Source organism: Chaetodon trifascialis, chromosome 15, assembly GCF_039877785.1.
Source record: "Chaetodon trifascialis isolate fChaTrf1 chromosome 15, fChaTrf1.hap1, whole genome shotgun sequence".
NCBI classification, from domain to species: domain Eukaryota; kingdom Metazoa; phylum Chordata; class Actinopteri; order Chaetodontiformes; family Chaetodontidae; genus Chaetodon; species Chaetodon trifascialis.
The window spans coordinates 12,738,571-12,763,769 of NC_092070.1; the positions used below are offsets into that span (position 1 = coordinate 12,738,571).

The 25,199-nt window shown below is 41.0% G+C and overlaps 1 protein-coding gene across 1 annotated transcript in view; it reads left to right on the forward strand.

The window, feature by feature from the left end:
• Window positions 1-20,166, forward strand: part of LOC139343468 (protein phosphatase 1 regulatory subunit 29) — a 66,247-nt gene extending 46,081 nt beyond the window's left edge. The window contains exons 3-4 of the mRNA XM_070981143.1: window positions 7,834-8,503; window positions 9,175-20,166. Of these exons, the coding sequence (XP_070837244.1) occupies window positions 8,162-8,503; window positions 9,175-11,691 (2,859 nt within the window). The 5' untranslated portion in view covers window positions 7,834-8,161 and the 3' untranslated portion in view covers window positions 11,692-20,166. The remainder of the gene's footprint in view (window positions 1-7,833; window positions 8,504-9,174) is intronic.
• The last annotated feature ends 5,033 nt before the right edge of the window (window positions 20,167-25,199 follow it).

A 25,199-nucleotide genomic window follows, 5' to 3' on the forward strand; every position in this document is an offset into this window, starting at 1 on the left:
GTAATGCACAGAGAAAATCTTGTCCAAAGGGCTTTCATTCCTCACTTCAAACATGGCAGTGGCATAAAGCTGGGAGTATTTGGGACTCTAATTAATACTGTGATATATGTGGAGAAAATCACATACAATATGCACTTCAATGGGATTAAAGTTACCGATCAGCACATGCAATCCTGAAATCACCCAGCCTCCCCTGGAGAAATAAATCCTGTCTGCCTGGGGCTTTACTTCATCCATTCATTTTCATTAGCTGCAACCAGGTCTACTGAGCTGTAATTTAAGTCCCAGCCACTTCCCCAGTCAGCTGTTGTTTGATTTGTTGATCCAGAAATCCATCCAAAAATTGTACTGAGCTTTCCATGGATTCTTTTCTTTCAAGCTCCTGCTTGTATCTGTATCTATTGATCCTGTAGCCATATTGAGGAAATTGACATAAACTGGTCATGAAACCTCTTCAGCTTACATTAATTGTACGCATGTCTATTCATTGAAACCACATAAGATACACAGTGCCTTATTGGACTTTTCTTATCAGTCTCTGCAATGGTGTTCCTCACAGCTCTTTAACAATGGGGACAACAATTCCCATGATCCCATGCTACTTCACGACGGCATCAAACTCCGTTTGCTGTTGTTGTTTTGATTGAGAAGCCAGCTTAGTTAGAGTTTTAATTTTGCTGCATTAATTTCGGCTGCTTTCACCTCTGTTGTTCTTGAGAACCAGCAAGAAACCGCCCCTCCACCATAATCCACACCTGCTAAGGCATGTAAATGCACATGTTTGCACTGTAGAAAGCATCTTATTATCATTTTCTGCCGCAGGATTGTGATTCCGTTCTGCTTTCAGTGGCATTATTGCCCAGGCTGCAATCTCTGACATTTCACTGACCTCAATCACTGAGTTATCTCCACTACCCTTTGTAGTTCATATCATCCAATTTCTGTTTTCCCTAGGCTCCTCTGTGCCGGGGTCCAAGCCACTTGTCCTGCTTTTCTCCTCTGCTATTCCCCAAATCCTGTCCTAAAAAATAATCCGCTTCTTTCCACATGGTTGCCATAACTGCCTTTGAGTATCAACCCCAACTCTCTGGCTTTAACCCCAGGTCTGGGTGCTATCTTCCCAGTTTTTCTACTACAAATTCTTCAACTGCCCCATCATCTCACAGACCCAAGCCTCACTTGGAACCACATCCCCTGGCCTTGTGCTCAGTCATTTGGGGTGGAAAAGAAACAATGGTAGTAGTGGTGATACAGTGGTCAGTTGGGGGGCTTAGGTGCTCTGCTCCATTTAGCCCCAGACCTTCAGGCCCTTTTCTGTCACGGTCCATTGCATGACTTCGTCTTCCTGTGAGGCATCCAGGAAATGGATATGATGTCATGCATGAGCAGCCACAGATGACAGTGGTCTAAAAGTCAAACATTGGCGAACAGATATAGACACAAGCACACATAGAAGGTCAGGAAGGACAGAGAAAAAGTGACAAGGGGCTGACGTAAAAAAAAGTTGAGAAGATCTTCTTAAGGCGTACGTGATGATGAAATATGAATTATAGATCAAACCTGAGAGAGGTAGTTAGAACACTCTTCCCCTACTGTTCACTGCTCTCTGCCTTTTTCTTCTCTGTCTGCTTGTACTGCTCCCTTACTCTCCAAAGTTGGGCTTTTGGAGCCTGGATCATCCTCATAATAACACGGTGCATCCAAGGTGATTTGTGTTTCAGCGTCTGTGACTTTGCCTCTGTTCTTTGTGAAAAAGAAGATTGTGAAGGAATCAAAGATCAAATGCCCCATCTCATCAGTTCTGTCTCAGCTGTCTCTCCCACTGCCCTCTCTCTTCTCCCTCTCCCCTCTGCTTCTCATCTTCCTCATTTATTTATGTCTTCCTGCATTTTTCTATCCCTCTTGAGTGACAAATAGCTGCTCAAGAATAAAGGCGGAATGGTTGAAACATTAATTCCTGCAGTCTTACACACATATCTAGACAGAAATTGCATGCATATTGTGTAAAGGTGCACATTTAGAAAAATAAATGCATATCTTTAAACCCTGCCAAGAGTGAACAAGCAACATTTTGTTCAGCAGTGCTTAACAAAGCAATACTGCTGCTTTTATCAGGTTCCTCTTATGACCACTGAGAAATGATCTGTTCCACTCACACATGCTACACACGGTGAAGCTCTCAGAGGAGCTTCATCTGTCTGTAGTTGTGTTTGTCTCATCTCTAAGCCCTGTGTGAAGTGGAGAGGAAAGAGTGTTTTGCTCACAGCCCCAGCTTCTCCACACTACACTGACTGTACTCAAGGGAACTGGCCCGGACGAGAAGAAAGTATAACAACAGTGCAGACTGATGGAAGGAGAGCAATACAGGGAGAGGTGAGAACAAGCCAAAAGTGGAGGAAATTAAGTGACAGGAACAAATATCGAGGCTTGTGGAGGGATTAGAGGAGCTGAAAGACAAAAAGAGGGAGCAGGAGATTTCGAGAGACTGTGGAGGAGAATACAAGAGAAAGAAAAAGGCGGACAAGGAGTTTTTGGAGATTCTTGTGATGAACAGTTTGTCAGTCTAATGCCAGGAAGGCAAACTTGTCACCACAGTCTCAATGAACACACTTGTGCATATACTTTCAGCTACATGCTAAAAAGCTGTCGAGTGTTACCCTAAGTTTTTTGGAGGTCAATAGCAGTCCTTTGCTGTGCTCCTGCAACAGCTGTTCCTTTGTTCTCCCTCCTACCCAGGTTCAGGAAGACATTCACCTCCACTGTGGGTGGGTAGGCCTGTGTGTCATTGTGTTTCCATGTGTGCTTCTGTGTGTGCACTACCACCTATTTATATCTATGCTAATCTGTGCATGAAGAGCTGGAAAGGGAATTTGAGGAAAATGAACAAATTACTGAGCTGCATGATGTTGTGGTTGCAGATAACGGGGGTTAAATAAAGTGTGTGTGTGTGTGTGTGTGTGTGTGTGTGTGTGTGTGTGTGTGTGTGTGTGTGTGTGTGTGTTTGCAGACAGTTGATAGACAGCTACAGAAAACTATATTCTTCTCCTGTCATGAAAATCATCAGCTGGGCACCTCATCGTTCCTCTTTGGCAGAACACTTACCATCGTGACCTGAGTCTCTCTCAAATCACTGTAGTGAATAAAAATAGGATTCATTCGATGTCATGACATCAGCCTGTGGACATTCAGAGAGGCACCTGCTAAAAATAATCATTTTGGTGCTTGCATTGTTCAACAACTAAGATATAAACTGCCACTGCTTGAGGAAATATCACTGTGCCGAGGGTGAACACTCACAAATAAAACATGTATTCACATTCTCCAACAAACATACAGAAATATGCTCAATTTGTTTGTATAATATTTTAATTTAGAATTCAGAACAAGTGTAAAGGTTCCTTTGATGAAGTCTACCATCAGCAGCATAACATTCATGTCACAGGCCTCTCCATTAATGAATATCATTAAAATTGAATCAGTATTAATGTAAATGTTTTATAATGCCATTACTTTATGAATGAGTATTTACACTTCAGCATCATCACAATTTGATATCTCCTTTTCAGAGGCTGCAGATTAATCTATAGTGCTCTTAACTCTCTGAATGCACCTAGAAGGCGGAAGGTCCTTGTCTGATTGCATAATGAGCTGCTGCCTGAGTAAATCAGACACTAATTACACACAGATTGTGAGCACAAATTGAATGAAAGGCGCAGTATAAATTTCCCTTGCACTTCCATGCATAAATCTGCCCCTCTTTGATTTGACATGTCAGTTCAATGGGTATGTATAATTCACAGGTGACACAATCCAAAATGACAGGATCATATGCAGCCAGTAGCATAAATACATTTACATTTGGACTGACAGTGGCCCAGATCCAAGAGCTGTGCTGTTAATAGAAGAGATCTGGATCCTCTCCAATTCCAACACCTGTCACAGTCAATGCTGATTGGATGGTATTAGAATTCAGGGAGGAGTTTCATCATTGTGGCTAATGAAGCGGAAGAGACACGCTGATTTGATGCGGATGCCAACAACACCCTGTTCTGTAAGCATTAGGCTAAATGGCACTGTCAATCATGACTGTGTTTCTATGGCAACAGTGGAGATCAATATGAGCATGTATGTTGAGTAACCCAGATACGTATCACAACAAGGGATGGGTCTAATGAAATGTGTGTGTGTGTGTGTGTGTGTGTGTGTGTATGTGTGTGTGTGTGTGTGTGTGTGTGTGTGTGTGTGTGTGTGTGTGTGTGTGTGTGTGTGTGTGTGTGTGTGTGTGCATGTGTGTTGAAAAAGTGCAAGGGTTTAGACAGTAGACGTTGAAAATGTGCACAGTGTGTTTAGCCTCAAAAAGTTTGATCCAAAGATGGAAGAAAACTGCTCTTGAATATGTTTGGGTAAATTCAATATGCTGAATCTATTGTGTGTGTGTGTAACAATCACTGGGTTTCGACTTGGATATTCTACCACCAAAGTGCACTGTTTCTGACAAGGTGTTAGGAAAACACATGGTGAAGTGGTTTGTCGGCCTCTGCATCAATTACATGTGATACTCTCATTCTTTTGCTATCACATTGGCTCGAGCGTGGGACTTCCGGATGATGAATGCTCTCCTTACTCACTCTTTTAATTCTCCAGATGATGTGCACAGATGTATTGTAATGATACCTTTCAGTTCCAAAGCTGATAGCACTTGAATTTTCTTGGTTTGGGTCATGGACACTAGATTACAAACCATACTTACAGTCAGTGGTCAAAGAGCGCCCATGAAAGATGTTCACTTAGTAACTCTAGTTGCATCCTCTTTGTTGGAGATGGCAGTGATTCCATTACAAGGTGAGGCTTTTGAAAATGGAGGATTTGTGCTGCTGGATGTATTTCTGAAAAAGGTGGAAGTAGGACAATCAGACACCTGCAGCTACCCTTGCACCACCTGTTCACCTGTTACTTTCCTAGATTTGAGCCATTTCTTCTGCTGTAACCTACTATCACAAGTGCAGGTCAAAAATGATGGCATGAAAAGAAGATGTATGATGTCGACACTGGAGCTTATCATTCTGTCATCAAGCAGTCAAAAAGCAGCAAGCATGTCCTCACTTCAGCTGAGCTTCATTTGGTTTATAGAGAATGTGCATTATATAAAATGCTAGTGGGGAATGATGAACAAAAATACTTTATACTAAAATATTTTTTATAATCACTGCATGCATACTGTATTAAATTAGCAAAATGTGAACTTCAAATATGTAACGTCATTTTTATGGAATCATATCATACAGTACAACATACAGCAGCAGCAAAGGAAAAAGTTTGATCTTGTGTCCTACATTTTCATAGTTACAAATGGATCAGTGTTATGACTCATGCCATTTCCCTTTTGAGACAGGTGTTTTACATGTCCCATATTCCTAATTATGTAATCCTGTCCCCACACACGCACACATAGAGACCTACTGTGCTTCCTGTCTCCCTCATGTGAACCCTCTGGGTTTCACTATGTGGAGCACCAAATGAGATCACGTCTCATGTGGAGGGGATGAACCTCAGAGAGCGACAGCATGACAATCAATTACAATGGGGTGTCCCAAAACATGTGTGCAGGGCACAGGAATACAGGAATGGTAGGACAATTCACAATAATGTGTGCAAATAGTATGTGCAGGTGTTGGGGTAAATATTTCAAAACATGTCAGTCCCAACTGAACTGGCTGAAGTTTATTTTGTGATTTGTGCAAACTGAATTTATGACAGGTAATAAAAATACAATCGAATTTAAAGACTTAATCTATTTGATCAGGCTTGTAGCAGCAGAGATTTTGAAATGTGTTATTTTATCTCCATATCAATTCAGAAGTGACTTGATCATTTGCATGTGACAATATGATAATTTGATTGGTAACTTGCGGTAACTACTGAAAATGCTTTTCCAGTTGTCTGTTTCTCCCGAGAGAGCCTAAAAAAACCTCAAAGATTTTCTTTTAGATTGATGTGTTTAAAGTCACTATCTATCACAGAATGAGGTAACACAAACGTGATCGAGACATTGGCCCAATGATTATTATTATATCAGCACTGCAATAGGCGACATTCCCAGAAAAAATGTTGTCTTAAGTTACTGCCAGTGCAAACTGAACAAACTGTGCAGTCAAAAATGCATCTACCAGTAGAGTAATGGAACAACAAGGAGCAGCCACAGTGTGCTGTTAGATGATCTCTTCTGCAGGCAACAGGCTGCTCACCTCCAATTTCTGGAACCTATAACATTAAACTGCATTTGCTGCACCAAAAAAACTACAGGTATTGCCATATCAAACAGGACTGAAATGTTAAGAATTACAGCTTTAAAGTAAAAGGTCTGACATGCCACATGTCACATTTTGGCAGCATTATTGTTGTGTCCTGTGCACAATTTGCTTTGTCTCATCATAACTGATCCAATTTTAACATATAATTGAACCAAGTGTGGATCTTCAGAGTGATCTGGTATCGAGATACTGTAAATCTAGATTGTGTGATTACTGGCTTGAGTGATTGTAACATAATGTATCCATAGTAATTTGTAGGTGCATTCACACCTGTTTTCTAGCTGTCAATTTGTTACCAGATTATACGCTTTTTGATGCAGCTTTGTTTATAGATCCATCTGTTGTATCAGTCTGTCAAACCCAGCATTGAGACCATATGTTTTGTATCTCCTGTGCCCTGTGCCTGTCTAATAAGAGGAAATGCAGCAGGTGCTTAAGGTTGTCAGATCTACACGATAATATATCATTTCACACATGCTTTAGGTATTAGAATTTTCTACAGTAATAAATGGATTAAAAAAGAGGATGGACCTGATTCTGTGCTGATACCTCCAGGGAGCATGGACTGGAATAGACTGGAATGAGTTCAATTCTGTGTCAGAATTAGAAAGAAGTCTGAATTTGGAGCAGGACGAAAAGATTTGGCCTGTTCATCAGAGAAAAAGAGAGAGAGCTTTTTATTGCTGTTTTCATGGAATGATGATGGAAATCATGAGAATGTAAAATGAAGGAGATGAGCGATGAAAGAAGTAAGATCAGAAGACATGTTGGTAGACAAACTGTACTGTGAAATATCATCTTGATAGCTCTGACTGTGCAGCATACATATATACTCTTAAATAAGCACATGCATGTGTTTGAGTGTGTATGTCAACACATACACATACTTGTCTGAGGGTATGTGTCCATTTTAGTGACCATGTTTGTGTAATGTGTGTGTAATTGTAAGTATGTTTTCCCCAGCTGCTGAGCCGGGAAGAGGACAATGTCTGTCATGATGCAACAGGCAGCTAATCCTCTCCTTATGTAAACGCTTGACTGCTATTCAAATGACATGCAGATGGGATAGAGAGCCTGGGTTTTGGCAGGATAGTGCCATAACAAGGAATGTCTGCAGATACAATGTGCTGTCAGCATTTGGGTGATTAACGCTGCACTTTGTGTTTAAAAAAAAACAATCCATTGGCAGGTGCACGCAGATATAGTATCAGCCAAAGCCTGATGACCTCATAGCCTTACGAGGTTGGGGACCATGGGGAAATGACGAAGTGCAGTTGCAGTACTGGGGAAATACTTTTATTAACATGATGAGGCAGAACAGCAGCTGAAAAAAGTGTGAGACAATGAAGTGTTACAGGAATTTCGTCTGAATTAATTTATCTTTCATTTAGGTTTGAGATTCAACATTTTCAGTACAGTTGTGCAAAAAATGAAGGCAATATAGACATTATATACAGCATCTATCATACTATATTGCTCTTGCATTGTTCTTATGTTGTGTTTGTTATATTCTCCTCTACAGATTCTCCATTATTCCAAGGGTCCATCATTTGGGTCAGTCACAGCTGAAGTCTAAGGAGAAACTATGAAGAAAAGCTGTGTCACCCCGCACTGCAGCCCAACAAGATATGACATAACATGGGTCCCCTGCTAATCACCATGATGACCATAAAGCTGTAACTGGAATTGTGAACCCTTTACCCCTTTTGTGGCACCCTTCTCCTCTTTGGAAATCCTTCCTAGCAACCTCATTTGCTTCCATTTCTCCTACAAAAACAACCTAATTTCCTGCCTGCCCCAACGTTTCTCCCCTTAATAATTATAAATTCCTAATTTCTTTTATTAGCATCATGCAGGGTGCTTCTACCACCTCCACTCTCCTTCTTTTTATTCTTCCCTCAATCCTAGTCTTCTCCCCCTTTCCCAACATGGTCAATGGGGACTGCTGGCTCATTGAGGGGGACAAAGGCTATGTGTGGCTGGCTATCTGCAGTCAGAACCAGCCGCCGTACGAGACTATCCCCCAGCACATCAACAACACGGTACATGACTTGAGATTGAATGAGAACAAGCTGAAAGCAGTACTCTTCAGCTCTATGTATCGCTTCACCAACCTGACTGACCTCAACCTCACCAAGAATGAAATCAGCTATATTGAGGATGGAGCCTTTGCAGGACAAGCCAACCTACAGGTGATGAGAAAATAGATTATAAAAGCTTTGCACTTAACACAAGAGTATTGTTCACGATGCATTAGACCTGAGATTGAGTGGCATTTATTGCATTTTGAAATTGAGTGGAACACTAGCATTGTGAGTGATGTTAAATGTGTTTCATCATAATTGTACTTATAATTGTAACTCTTTTGCAGACATAATATCACTGACAACTCAGACATGGGGTAGAGTGTACTGATAATCATGTATAAATATACATAGTGATTTCTACAACCTGTACCGGGGATGACAATAATTCATTAAAAAATGATGAATGACTGGCATTGCTTAAATAGAATCTACTGGAAAAGTAACAACAAAACCCAAAGTGTTCCATATTGTGTAAACCACGTCGAGCACAAGGAGAAACTGAAAGTGAGAGGACAGTCTGTTACGATTGTACTTTGCATAGAAAGAATGCACATGTGCATAACAACACATTTTAACAGAAAGCCAGGCACATTTTTGATACCACTTGTGTTGTTTTCCCCTCTGAACTCTGTTCTAAAAAATGGTTCCTCATGGCTGAATCTCAGTAATTAAGTTGAATTCAGATTATATCATCAACAGCAGAAATCGTGACCAAAACTGAGCTCACAATGTAAAAAGAAAAAAAAACCCTAATGATACATTTGTGTTTTCCTCAGGTTCTTCAGCTTGGCTACAATAAGTTGACAAACTTAACTGAAGGTATGATGAGAGGGCTCGGTCGCATGCAATGCCTCTTCTTGCAACATAACCTCATTGAGGTTATTGCCAGCAATGCATTCTGGGAGTGCCCCAGCCTCAGCAGCATTGACCTGTCATCCAACAAGCTTGCCCGTATTGACCCATCCACATTCACCGTTCTCAATCGGCTGATGGTATGCGAACTGGCAGCAAATCCATTCCACTGCGGGTGTGATCTTTATAGCTTCCTAACCTGGTTGGAGTCCTTCAACAATGTCACACACACCTATGACCGTCTCCAGTGTGAGACGCCCCGAGAGATGTTCGGCTTCCCCTTACTTATCGCTGCTGGTCATTCTGGACGGAATGCAAAAAACATTTTGTACCATCACTGCCGAGATGGTGTGATGATTCCAGGAATGACCTCACTCCCACCCGATCTGGATGGTCCTTCTGGGATTGGACCAGAGATGTTTGGTGGTGTGGGCCCGTACCACCAACCCACCACCTCTTCCTCATCTACTGACCACAGCTTCATTCCAAGCATCAAGCTCCATCATGTCTCTTTGTCATCAGCTTCTCTCCTTGTGCAGATTCCAAGGCCCTACAGCAAAATGTATATTCTAACACAATACAACTATACATATGTGTCTGACGTCATGAATTTAAAGAACAAGAAGGAGATGATTACCCTCAACAAGCTCAAACCGCATACCAATTACACCTTCTGTGTAGCATCCATCCGCAACTCTCAACGTTATAACCACACCTGCCTCCAGTTTTCCACTCGGGCTCAAAATCAAGATGACACGCTCCCCACACCTTCTACCACTACTCACTACATAATGACCATTGTAGGCTGTCTTTTTGGCATGCTCATTGTTTTAGGCTTCGTCTACTATTGCCTACGTAAGAAACGGATGCACGATGAGAAGAAGAAGTCCATCTGTGTCAAGAAAACTATTCTGGAAATGCGCTATGGACCAGAGGTGGCAGCAGCAGTGGCAAATGATCCATCAGCAGTCCACAAGCTTCAGGAGCAGTCCAGAGAACATCACCAGTACCAGCACCACCATGGAGGCAAACTTCCCATGTCCACATCCTCGAGCTCGGGAATGCTCCACTCAGCCAACACCAGTTCCTCCAGACTTTCCTCTATCCCACAAGTGGAAAAGATGGCCACTGCCTTTTCAGAGGCAATGGCAACAAGTAAAGGAAATTATATGGATGTCAGAACTGGAGGGGCAGGGTTGGAGAGGGTGGGAGATGGTGGGCTTGGAGGGATGAGGGTGGCAGATTTGAGGGACGATGATGGTACTGATGTAGGGGATGACTCAGATGATGATGGACATGGTTCTGCATCAGAGATTTCCACCATTGCCATGGAGGTAGACAAAGTCAACCAGATCATTAACAACTGCATTGATGCACTGAAACTGGATGCGGCAGCAGTTGCTGCTTCAGGGGCCTCTACTAACCCTACAGCCTCCTCTAATGCCACCTCTGCACCCCCCACCAGCACATCCTCCCTTACTCGTGGCCTAATTCCACTCTCCCAAGGGTTGACAGACACATGCCAGATCATTGCTCCCAACAAAATACCCCCTCCCCCTCCTCTCCCTGCCCTGAATGCCCCTCTCTCTGAGCGTCCAGGAATCAGTGGTGGTGGTTTTGTTGTCACTCCCCCCTACAGGCCCCCTCCACCAGCCACTGCTGTACGTCCTATTCAGCGACAAATGAGTGCAGATGCAGCAGTGGTTATTGTAAATGCTGTCAAAAAACAATGCAGCACCACCTCTTGTGGCTCCATGGGTCGGGATAGGGAACGTGGAGGAGCAAGGGTGTATAGCCTGGATGTTCCTGAGCCAAGGAGCCCAGATGCCTGTAATCAACAACAACAGCAGTACCCAGATCGGGCCAGTCCCGTGGGCTGTGGGGAGCCCCTTGAGAGGCTGCCTTTAGTGGGGAGTGGGAGCTGTGGTGGAGGGGGTGGTGGTTGCGACAGTGGTGGTGTTGGTGCCCAACACCAGGACAGCCAGAAGTCACACCATTATCATCAACAGCAACAAATACAGCAACAGCAGCAGCAGCAGCAGCAGCAGCTGGAGGTGCAGCAGGACTACCACTGCTCGGAGCATCGCCACTCCGTCCCAGCTCTCTACTATGAAGGCTCACACCAGGGCTCCCCAGCCCAGAGGGTTTCCTTCCTAAAGCCCCTGACACGCTCTCGCAGGGATGCAGCATCATACTCCCAACTTTCGCCTGCCCGCCACCACTCCAGTTACTCCGGCTACTCCTCCAGTCCAGAGTACTCCTCAGAGAGCTCACTGAGGATCTGGGAGCGCTTTCGTCCCTACCGGAAAGGCCAGCGGGATGAGGCCTGTTATGTGACGGCTGGAAATGCCCTTCGAAAAAAGGTGCAGTTTGCTAAAGGTGAGGACCTGCATGACATCCTTGATTACTGGAAGGGTGTGTCAGCACAGCAGAAGCTGTGACTGGAGGACCAGAGATAAGCATTGAAGGAAAAAGAGTTTGGATACTACTTTTCCTCACAGGCCAGTGGGCCAGAGAAAAGTGGGGAAAAACATGCAGGAAGGAATTTTGCCTTTGGGTTATTTTTGGCATGCTAGGTGTATAGAATATTGTGCTAAGAGCAAGGACTGTAAAATTGTGCCTGGGATATGAGAGTCATTATGGTGTTTTATTTTACACTTCACTGTAGCACCATTTCTGGATCATTGTCATTTTGTGTTTGTGGGTTTTATTTATAGCACAGGGAGCAAATGCCAACTGTGTAATTTAACACGCTTTGAGTGATCACATTTAGTGATCACATGGACCATCTTTATCAGTGCCATGTTTTCATCTATGGGTAATTACAGAAGGTAATTGTTAATACCCTTCATTTAAAGCCTGTGTAATCCAAGATGTAGTTTCCTTTTTTGTATTGGGTGCTGTATCAATTTGCAGTGTGCACTTGGATATGTTTAGACTTCTTGGTGAAGACCATAACAAAGTAGGATCTGTGCTCTGTTACAAGTGACGGCATACCGATTAGTGAAGAGAGTTGTCAAATGGAGGCACTATCTCTCTTCTATGATATTCTTCATGCAGCTGAGGTATTTGCATTTCAGTAGCATCTGTTACACAGCAAGAAACGTGAAATTGGAAAGAAATTAACAAATCAGCAAAGAGAAAACAATCATGTTGGTTCAAAGGTCCGAAAGGAGGAAATGAGGAAATCATGATAGTGATTAAAATGAAACCTTGTCCTAAAACAGTGCTCTGATTGCACACTGAGGTTGGCTTTCCAGCCAACACTCTTGCATGATTCAATGAGTAATGGCCAGAATTGTGAGCTTAATTTGAAGGGCGACAGGAAAATAATGTTCCCATGATGGACGTAATTAGATGCTACTTACCTGTACAATAGGGACATTTTACTAATAGACGGATGATCTCACACAATCCCCATCCAAAAAGGCACTGGAGATGTGACCCATACAGTATGTGACAGAGACCAAGAGAAATTGAAAGCAGGAGGGGGTGTAAAAGAAAAAATGGAAGACAAGCAAGAATATAAATAATTTTCTGCAGCCACTGTGAATGTAAGTAGATTACAAGCAGGTTACAGGCAAACCTATTTGCATCATTCAATGTGAGCGCCACAGTACATTCCAAATCCTTTCTCTAACATGAAACTGAATGAGGCACAGAAGGAAAGGACACTGCTAATTACTGCCAACAAGTCTGTTCTATTCTGGAAATTAATACTATTGTTACTCTTGATAACTTAATTAGCCGACTTGTGACAGGCATGTTCGCTTGCACTATATGCCTCATAATTGTGTATGTGGCTGTGTGGTATACAGTGGTCAGTGTAAGTGGGTGTTGGCATGCCTTGTCAGATTATAATGTATATTCCCAAATTGACTTAAATTAATAGTTAGTCGATATTTTCCCAGGGGCTAGATGTCTGAGGCTAAAGAATACTAGATTATGTGTGGCATGGATAAATTTACAAATATCAGCAATGTTCAGTGTATTTTCCCAGACATACATCACATGACCGTGATGCTCAGCTATGCCACAGTGGTGCAGTGCCTCTTGCTAATACAGCCACAATCTAAGCTCCATGTGTAGTATTATCCATCCACCTGGTCTTTTCTATTGAACTGATCTAATTATGGCATTCTGACAAAAGGCATTCTTCTTACTTAAAGTGCTGTGTAGCTATTTCCTCATCATCAGCTAACGCACACAATCTGAGACATCCTACCCTAAAAATGTGAAAAATCCAATCAGTTGTCCTTGCTCCACGTTTTTGTTCAGGGCTATATTCTAGATAAAATGAGTTGTACTGTAGTGACAAGTTTAATTTCAGGAACATTTCTCTTTTGATCCTCACTTGTTTACATTGCATGATGTTATTTGGCCCACCTCCCACCACATTCCCTGCTCCCACAGGTCCGGTGGGACATGGAGTTTGGCATGAGCAGAGTACTGAACACGACCTGTTCTCTTTTATTAAATGAGAAATGTGACAAATTGCCTTTCGTGCAAGCATGACTTGGGTCTGCAAAGCACATATCAACACTGCTTTTCCTCCTGTTATGGGCAGTTGATTTTTAGCATGCGCTTGACTCCTCTGAACAAGGTTGAAGAGGAATGAGTATGCAAATATGAGAGGACGGTGTGTAATAGTATCTCCACATTGATCTTTGTATTCATTCTGCCCTTTTTGTTTTCATCTATCTTTGTCTCTCTTTTGCAAGTTTTGTGCATACAGTCTGGGTAAAGGGTCATAAGCCTTGGAGTTCTGCCTTGAGTGTTTACAGTTGAATGGACCACATCAGATCAAGAGCCTCATTGTCATCTTTAGTAATAGCATGTCTGGGATTCATTACCTCATCCGCCTTCTTTATATGATATGGTGTCATGTGACAAACATACAGTCATGGAAATCTTTTATTTTCCTGCTGTTCTCCGATTATCAGAGATAAGAAAGTTTCCAAAGGAACGTGTTACTGTGATTGACGCAGACTTTCACCAAGTCAGAGGAAAGGATTTTCTTTGCTGGTACATTCTAAGAGTACCTAATCCCGCAGAGGGAGCTTGGTATGTACAACTCCCCAGATCTCCAACTGCCATATCAAGTGTACAGAAATGGACACTGAGGATAACAGAAAATTCAAAAAATGTTGAGTATTATCAGGATTGTTCTTCATTTCAGCTGCCATTCATGCTCATCTACCTGACAAGGTGTAACGGAGCAGAAAATCCTGATTATTACCGTTTTCACGGATGACTTTTAATTTTATACATTTTGTATTTTAATTAACATACTTAACACACTAATGCATTTTTCCAAGAAATAGATTTTCAGGGACAGATGTACATTCAAGTGCTCTTCTGCTCAAATTTCACTCACACATGTGTTTGTTTGTTGTAAATGAATCTCTATGATGATGCAAATTGCCGGGCCAATAGAGGACGATCTCAGTGCTGGTGTGAGGAGTGCCAATCTTTCTAATGATTTCTAAACAGTGTTTTTTGTTTTTTTTTCACCATTGCTCCTATGAGTGCTCGCAGGAGTTGGAGGAGGGTATTACGTTTCTCATCATTAATAACTACTTGATATCCAGCAGCCAAAACAGTCACAGGAGGGTCATGCAATTGGAAATGAAGGCGATTTTTCTAATTTGACGAACGAGTCTATCTTTAAGTCAGTGTGTAAGCAATATTCAAATTGGACTAAAAACAACTACAAAAATTAACAAAAGAGGCAAGAGAAAGTTTTTTTTTATTTTTTATTTTTTTTCAGTGCTGCCCTCCGAAATAAACCTCTGTATATTATTATTACTTGCTCCCCTGAAGCAAAGCAAGGATTGATAGTTCAGACCAGAGAGGTTTTGTTAATTGGCCTTGGAGTTTATGGGGTCATTAATTAATTGAAGTTATGCTTTTCTGTTTTGGTTATTGGGGTATCAGTTTATATCTACAATTGTCACGACAGGCCTGAAGCTTTCAATAAAACAGAGAACACTCATGGGTATTGTCTGAATTACTAAAAACTAAAGCGGGACCACAAACATTTCTGCAAATGTTCATAATGTCATCATACCTGTTTGTCCCATGAAGCCAGCATCAAACAAAAAACCCTTCTCTTTCTTCTCAGCTCATATCCTCGTTGAACCCCTGGAGGGTGGCTCACTCTGAGATCAGTGGTCCTTTTTGTAGCACCGTCCTTGTTGTTTGTCTCAGAGCCACAGGGAAGACAGACGTGAGAAAGCCATCTAATGTGCTATTAATGTTTAATCCTTTTGTGGGAGGCTGGCTCGGGTTGCTTCCCCTATCTCTGTATACCCCAGAAAATCACAGATGCTCTCAGTTTCTAACATGTTAATCCTTTGATGGTCTCTTATATTTAAAGCCTGGCCCAATTAAACTAAACTCTAGTTTCTTAAATAATGAATCAGAGCCCAAAATCGGATGTGGGTTTATGTCTAATCAGTTTCTGAATTACTAAAGGAGTTAAATGCTTCCATTAGTAAAGACCGCAGTAAAAGGTTTCAGTCTTCCCATGACACAGTGCACTTCTTACCCATGTGATGTGTCCTTGAAGCACTCTCAGTCACATTGCTTTAATTAGCGATCATCATCATTTGAAGGTCATGTGAGGATGCAATACTAATTCTAATTAGTAATTCAGAAAAAAGTGATTCTCTGGTCATTATTTTGATGATCATTTATTGGATCGTCGTAAACAACTGGGTGATCATATATAAACCTATTAACTTGGAGCAAAGTGACCTGGTAGATAAAGACCTTTAGAGGTGCAACAGGAGAATGATGCAGGCAGAAAGAGATTTGTAATGAATTTAATAATTAAAGTAAGTAATTAAGTGAGTAATTAAAAGAAATTTGTCATAACCAGGAAAACAGACACCTGTCCGATACCTCATGTCGTCTTGTTCACACCAACAGCAAATTTATTTTTTAGGCTGTTGATTATGCTGCATATCAGAGTGGTTTTTAAACATTTTTCCTCCCTCTACTCCCATCCCTGCCCCTCCCCTCCCAGACACACACACACAACAAGAGTAGATGACAAAAATGGAACATATAAAAGTGAGTCAGAATGAGTCACAGTCTGACTCAACCAAAATGACTCTTTTCCTGAAAGGCAGGTAATGGGCAAGGTCTTCAAAGAGAAGAGAGCAATAAGGGAAGGATTTTGGCTGAACGCAGGCAGACATCTGGGATAAAAGACGTGGAACGCGAAAAGTTAACATGCATGAATCAGTTCACCGCTTCAAGTGAACCACGATACCAAATGCACACATGTGCATGCATGACTTCAGACTTCAGCACTTCTCACGACTTAAAGTAACCATCCTTTAAAGCCTTAAGGAGGACAGATTCATTTCCAATTAATTTTAAGGCAGGTGACAGGCAGGTATTAGCACTGACAGTGGGTTGCAAATCCTTTCATTTGGTAGCCTATCTCTGTACCTTTTGTCTAACAGTCTATTAAGTCCTTTAGCTTACTGTGTGGGAGATTAGCCTGTGTGGATAATGTGCCAAATTTGATAAATGGAAAACTATACTGTGTGTCTCCTTGTGATAGCCACAGAGGGGCTTATACGATTTTAAAAAATGCAAAAATACACAAAAAACATAAATGCATGTCATTTTTTGTGTTGCTCTAATATGTATCTATCTAACAAATGAAAAAGGAAGTTGAGACAAATGAAATATGTCTTGGCGTGACTGATTTCTTGGTCACTCTTCACACTTTAGTAGGCAGCGTTGATGTGCTGAGCACTGCCAAAGCTGCCTTTTCAACTGCCAACTTTTTTTTTTTTTTAAATATCAAAATGAATAGCCTTGTCCATTTAGGTTGAAAGCATTCACTGATGACTAAAAGTCTTAATCTGAATGCAGCAGACTGCAAATGCATCTCTAAAACTGTATGTTTTTACATTTATAATTGAACAACCATGCTGGTAAAATAAATGAATGAATCAATAAATAAAGCTGTGTAAAGCCTGTGAGTGATTCTAAGCTCAGAAATGTGCATTTTCTCTGCACAGGGATGGATTTTGATTTTCATTGTCAGCCTTTTTTTTTTGAGCTGGAGAAGCGTTTAAAGTTGAGACACCTCTGGTTTCTCTAAAAACTAGTTTTCCTGAGCAGAAGAGCATTTGAAAATCCTGTAAGTTATCCAAATTGGGCTGAGATTTGTCACCTGTGGACTCTGATCATGACAACACTTTTCATATACACACACACACACACATTTATTTACACTGAGAAGTGTACAACTCTGCAAGGATTAGTTTCCAAAGATGGATAAAGGACTTAAAGAATCTATGAAATATCTGTGAATTTTGTACACTAGATAAAAGAAAAAAAAAAAAAAAAAAAGCTAAGGTTAAAAAAAAATGCTTCTATGGATGTTTTATACTCAGCCTGATCTCTTGATATGTCTGTGTGTTTCTCTATTTTCAGTTGGCTGTTTGTCTTTGTTTATTTATTTATTTTTTTGTTTCATTTTTTTCAGGGGGTCAGAGGGAATGGGTATTGGGGAACTAAGGGAATGACTTTCAGTACTTGCAATGATATATGTTATAAAGGTTTAAGAACAGAGAAAGCTTAACATAGTGTACTACATAAAAGAAAAGTTGTTATATTTGCATGATTCCCTGTATTTTTTGAGAGACAAAAATATATTGTTGTGTACAATGAGTGGACGTACATTGAAAACAAAAACTGTAGGGGCTGAAATACAGTATTGTCAGGTACCTTTGATTTGAACATTTAGGTTTTAGCCGTTTTTTATTCTCTGTGATGTTTAATATTTACATTCTTACTATTGGTTTTCATTTGGGTGATTGTATTGTATACTGACACTGCAGTTGCAATTGCTACTCTTTTAGCCACAGGCTGGTGGAGTGTGCAGTGCAAAGAGGGGGTAGAAATGTCTTAGAGGCTGGTGGGTGTTTACATTCATCAGTCATGAGAAACTGCACTCTGTTCTTCTCCATTACAAAGATTATTCTCCATGGCCAACATGCAAAGCTATCTTCTTTGGCTTGAGGCGGGGCCCTGTCACAGTTTGTGGTTGTATTTTTTCTTAACTCAGACCATTTTTCTGGTAAAGACATAATATATGATAATACATTTTCAAAGAGGAGTGTGCTGAAGTGACACGATCACACAAGCGCACTTTGGATTGTCAAATGATTTTAACCTAATCCCAATCCATCATTTACAAGTCACTTGCAAATCAATGCAGCATCAGCAGCTTCTCCCTCAGCCTCAGCCCACTTGCTGTTAGCTAAATCAGTGATTTTCACTCCTCGTCCTCCGCTCTCAGACCCTGCTGATTTTCTATCCAACTAGTTAATTGAATTCTCCAGATATCCCGCCAATTGTAAATCAGTCTTTCACCATCAATATTTTATTATTCACTAGTTTATCATACACTCTTTAATACGCTTTTTGTGTGCACAGAAAAGACTGTATCAGGACTTGATTTAAAAAGAATAGATAGCTGTGCTGCTGTAGAAGCTAAAAGTATCCTTTAAAAGTGAAATCCTTATAATTAAGAAAAATACTCAACATTTATATTCCACAGCACTCAAAAACATCTGATATTCATCTGTTTTTATAGCACTGAAATTCAAATAAATGAGCACGACCACAGAGAGAAAAAAAATAAGTATAATTGGTTCCACTGGACAGAATAGAGCCATTAATGCACACCTACTGCGGCTCCAGTGATACATTAGTTATTGCATCAGGGTCCTGGCAATGACAGCAAACCCTAAGTCATGCCCATGGTTACATTCTGATAACACAAGACTCTGAGGACTGACATCTCTGTCTGCTTAGATAGATAGATGAAATGCATTAACCTTTGAGTGAAGTCTGCTCCTCAGCCTGTCCATATGACCGTGCTGTATTACAGATATATTTGTAGACTTTTGTCTTAATTGGGTAATTTGATTAAATAGTTGTTTATTGCTACTAAGGAGCTAATCTGTAACTCAGAACTCTCATTTCTGTCACCGAGCAGTGAAACTAGCTAAAAGGTCCCATTGCGATGACAGCAGATGCTCTTCATTGTCAGAAGCCCATCATTCTGATTAGTGTTAATGTTTTCTGCACTCACATATAACAGACGCTGGGCATCCATTGCTATTCTGAACACACAATCCAGTGCCGTGGTACTCCCAAAGCCAGAATGATTGGCCCTGTCAGTGCCAGAGATTGAAAACACAGTGGCTTCCAAAAATGGCTGTCAGTTTAGAAAGAGAGGGCAGGGAAGAGGGGCCATCCTCCTCTCGACTCATTGAGGAAATTAAATGTCAGGGGGCTGATCTGTTCAAAAGCTAATAGCGTATTCAACATTTATCGACGTTGATGTGGAAACTCTGAGCCTAAATCAAACTGTTATTCAGTAAAGAGTAAAGATTATAGATTTCCAAACCTGCTCAGTCAGTAGTGATTTCAGCTCTAGTTTAAGGATACAGCTTTCCGCAGTTTTTGGTATCTCATTGCACAATGTGCTTTCGTGACATATGTTGTTTTCACTTTAGCCATATATTCATTTTCAGCACTCACAAGGAGAGTATGGACATTTCACTGTCTTACAGGTTGCGCCAGCTGAAAATAAGTATATATAGTGTGAATAGCCCCTTAAGAAAATAACAGTAGGAGTTTCCACAATCCTGCCCTGTACAACACAACCATATAATGTACAGTATATTTAAGTGCTGAAGTATAACCACCATCTGTGTGATCCCTAAAGCCAAGGGCCAAAGCAAATTCTCACACCAGTATCATCATTTTAGTTACTATTCGGCCATGTGTGCAACATTTGTGTCAAACTATGACCCTTGCCAGGGTGACAGTTTCAGGAGGTCTTAAAAGTCGAGAGCTAAAAAAAACAAAAAAAACAAGGGCCATCACTTTATCAAATTAAAAGCTCCATGGTCATATTCTATTCAAATCTAATGTGACTCTCCCCTCTGGTTTCAGCTCTACACTTGTTAATGTTTCGAGACCAAAAGGGAAAGACAAAACAAAGGTTTGGATGATGGGAACAATTCGTGGCTTTTTTTCTTTCTGTAATTATTTGTTGCTGATATTGACATTTTTTCCCTTTGCGATTTCTGTACAAAAGATCTATTTCTATATTTGCAATAAATTTATAATTAAAAATGAGAAACGTGTCCAAGGTCTCTCTGATTCACTGGGATACAATGTGTTTTTTTGGGATCTATAATTAAGCTGTCACTCACAATTTGTCAAGACGTGCTGACACGTAGTGCTGCAGATTTTCTTCTGTGATACTTCAAAATGCTCAAAGAAATACCTTGATGGAAAATGTGTGTGGGTGTGTGCTAGTATGCAGTGTATGCTGCTATACATACTATCATACTATATACTGTACATGCTACTCTATTCCTTGGCTGGATCCCATAATTCAATGATTCTGAAGGCAATGGCAGCTGCAAAGCACCTGGACTATCTATTGTGAGAGACTGTGGGATTCCCTTTACGACACACACACACACACACACACACACACACACACACACACACACACTGGCCACTTGTACTCTCCATTAAAACCTCTTAGTGTTTTGAGGGCCCTGGTACACAGGAACAGACGGGTACTCAAAGGGGGAAAAAAATCTCAACTTGATGACTCATGAAAACGACAAACACGTCCACCTCAGTCATGGTTCCACAGAGAGTCCGATGTTTGAGTCTAGTGTGAGCAAACGCTTTGCTGAACATACACATTTAATGAGAAGGATGACAGAGAACAACCGGGGAGTTTTCTGAACCTGAAGGCAGAGAGGGCCAGGGATCTGGGCCTTGCTGGTATTCAAAGTGCTGGTCAGACACGTTTTGACAACAGAGGTTGGTATTTATTCACTGTACAACACAATGTGGTTGCAAAATTTGATGTATGAAGGTGGGCCATGCAAAGTCGAAACCAGGCAGAAACCACAACTACAAACTCTCTAGACTATAAATTATAATGATATTGTTTTGGATTTGAACCCATAACATTCAGCCATATATTTTACTAATGTTAGCATACAATCCAGATGAGCACAGAATTAAAAGGTAATGAGGACAGAGCTTATCTCTTTGCTCCAAGTGCTTCTTTTTCTTTCTTTTTCTGTATGAGAAGATTCTAGATGTCAAGTGCTTAGTATCTCGCTCGACACTTTGAAAAAAAAAAAAAAAAAAATGTCATCACAAATCTTGCGGTTTCCACAAATGTTCCATCTGAAAAGGTCTCACTATGAAAAAATAACTTTTTGTGGCATCAGGTCCACCAGACTCTGCAACACAGGATGGAGAACAGGGTGGAGAGGTAATGAATGGTGGTTTGTTCTCAAGGCAGGTGTTTTGTCATTAGACATAGCACTACTTAAAGTGAAACCATGTGAGAAAAATAACAGTAGTATGCCGCTGTAACTCCAGTTCTATGATTGCAACTGGAAACTGTAAATCACGGTTCGTCTGTGAAGACTTTTTGATGCGGCCTGCCCCTCTCTGATTCAGGGGTTATGGACCATTGAGATGCGTCTCATACTCTGCTTCACTCTGCTCTTCTCTGGTCCTGCTAAATGCAACTTACATTTATGATTTAAGCTTGGCACAATTAGCCCAATAACATAAATCTCACTGTTCAAAGAACAAAACTGTCTTTATATACTCTGACATCTTACACCTGAAGGCAGTAAAATATGCATGACTGCATATTTTTGAGTGCATGACATCATTCATCATCTTTTCCCTCTGTATCTCTCTCCTATCTTATTTCAATCTTCTCCATTGCTTTGCTCTGTGCGTCTTTCATCGAATTGAATTATTAAATTATTTCCATCTGTGTCTTTCATTATGCTCTTTCTCATCATCTCCTTTTTAATGTTTTCATTTCAGTCACTTGCTTGCCCTCCCTCCCTGTTCCAACCCCGACCATCCTCCTCTTTCATTGTTGCCTTTTCATCATCAACCTCCCTGCTGAGAGTTGTGTAAGCCAAACTCAGCAGCTATAGAAATCCCATATTTCTAAATATCCATAACTCCAAACCATCCATGTTAAGCTCTTTATCGCCTCAGGATTAAGGGGCTGGATTAACCCTTGAAGATCCATTCCACATTTTGAACTAACCGTTAATCCTGCCTGCTATCTGTGTGTGCCCTTTCACGCCCAATTCTGCCATTGTGTTGCTACATTGTGTGTGTGTTTGTTTGTGTGCGTGTGGAAAAAAGACAGACATAAAGAAAATTAAAGACATGAAAGAGCAAATGATCAAAGTGCCATGCAGAAGAAAAGGAGAACAGAGCTGACCTGCAAAATTCTGTGGGAACTCCACAGCTTTTATTGACCAGAGAATGTGAGACTTACTGTAATCTCCCTTTGACCTCATGTCTTTCACTCAAACAGCCCCTCACCCCACACACACACACATACACACACTCTCTTGTACTTCTGTCCTTGTGAGGACGCTCACTCCCCGGCCCCTAATATGCGAACCTTAACCATCACAACCATCACTAAGCCTAACCAGAACCTTATCTGAACCTCACCCTTAAAATCAAGTCTTAACCTTCAGCCTTTTGAAGTTGTGAGGATCAGCCAAATTGTCCTCACTTTCCAAAAATGTCCCCATTCTGTTCAGTTGTCTTCACTAATGTTGCAAGTATAAGGACACACACGCACGGACTGCTGGGAAAAAAGATGACAACAGTGCAGGAACTGTCCTGAAGAACGTGACGATCAGAGTGGTGCCAATCAAACATGAATAAACATGAACATGACCATCCAAACATCTGTAAAATTTGGAGGTGGAGCTCCTGTGAAGTTTTTGCCAGCCACAGAAGTAAGACAACTAAAGCAGTTCCATATCAACTGTCCCCATAATAACAGAGGCAACCGGAACCTGCATGTCCTCTGGATTCACCAAAAGCCAAAAGATTGATCAGAAAATGACTTCGAACCACTTGAGCAGCAAAACTATCTGCTCTGAAAATGAATTACTGCAGGTAGTCCACAATTCAGACTGAATTTTGTTCCTGAAAGCTGGAAATAAGACATGGTTTGATTTGAAGACATTGCCTTTTCAGCAAATCACTATGTGAACAGCTAAATCATTTGATTCTCATTATAACAATAATTATATACTCAATAATCATTTGTGACTTGTGCTTATAAACAGTTCCCTCTAGTTTTGAGACTTTTTTTTAGCAGTGGCAAGCCTTATTTTACTGCTTGAGTCCAGAGGCAGAGCTGCAAACCAGCTGTTTGGGTTATATTTATGAAGCTTTGCGTGAATGATGTTCAGATTCAGGACGCATTATAATGGAGGGAACAACATGGAGCGACACTAAGAGCTAAAACCTGCTCTCGCCTCTCCATTCCTTCCTCCTGCATTTGAAAGTTTTATGCATCACACGTGTAAACAAGGCATGAGGTGTATGCTTAAAAATAAGGGGAAAAAATAATCTTTTTTTAAAAAAAGGACATTAATATTTCATTGTATCCATTGCTTTCTGCCTATACCTCTCTGTATTTCGAGTCCTAAATGGTTCCTTCCAAACGTTGAGGAGATGGAGGTTTGAAAAGAAAGTGCTAGAAAAACTGCAGTTCTGCAACATTCAAATTTTGCTCTCAGTGCTCACTTCAAAGTGAAAAACGACCCTTAAAATGCAGAGGGCTCCTTTGGTTTATTATTTTCACAAAATGCCAAAGTTAAATTGGTTGTGTAATTTGCAGCAAAGGCTTCTCTCAACAGAAACTGGCACATTGCTTTGTTTTTCTTCTGCTTTAATGTTTGCAAAGTGGTGACATTTTCAGTGCTCGGCCACAAACTTCATAACACGGTAATGTAAGAAAATAACTCTTGAGTGCAATTAAAAATGATGCAACCAACCTGTAAAATGAGTACTGGCTTGGAGCTTGTGGCGCCTTCAAATGAGATTGTGTTTATTGTTTTTACACGAAGAGCCCATACTGTTTTAGGGGAGTTCAGGATGTTTCTTTGCGGTGTGGAAATTTTTCACTGCCTTGAACTACCACTTAGAGAGAGCAACAACGGCTCTGAGGTGACAGCTGGGAGAAGAACATGTGTAGATTCTTTTCTGCCAGGCTGACTCACCGTGGACCGAGGCACGCTGACAGAACTACCTGAACTCTCACTGAAGATTCAAACACAATCACCTTCTCTGTTGCATACATCCATCATAGTGACATATTGCGTCAGAGGTTTATGCAAGTACGAGGAGGAAGCTTCAAACAAACTGCTTCAAACACCACTGGGATTAAGGAGGTCAAGGGTATTAAGGCAGTAACCTAGATGTGCCTGTACATGTTAGGAACTTGAGGATAACACTATGTGAAAGACTAAACCGACTCACTAATTGGACTCCTATTAGCATCAACATCAGGTTGAATCAACTGATACCCCATCCTCATGAACGACATTGAATGAGCCAGGATCAGTGGCTCTGTTCAGTGGTCACGTGATCGTTGTTCTGGCAGACTACACTGCATCACGTTCCTCAATCACAGTGAGTCACTATCAACACTTCACAATGGAGGAGTATGATACTCTGGTTGCTTACCTGTTTCAATTACAGCACTCTTACCAAAAAGGAAACACCCTGCTTCATGGGGAAAATAGTGACATGCAGGGCTCTAAAAGTCTGGACCCCAAATCGCCAAGCCACAGTCCGACTGATTTAGGGCTCTAAAGCAATGCAAAATGAGCCTCTGTAGCACACGGGAAGATGAGGAGACATAATATTTAACTAACATTTGTTTTGATGAGTCTTTAAAATTCAAATACTTTGAATAAAACTTTGTCCATTTCCTGTGGACATCATCAGAAATCAGCTGTTTGAGCATTCTGATGGACTTCTGCTTGTGCTTTTGTTTTCTAAGCAAGACGTTGCCAAGAGCATCATA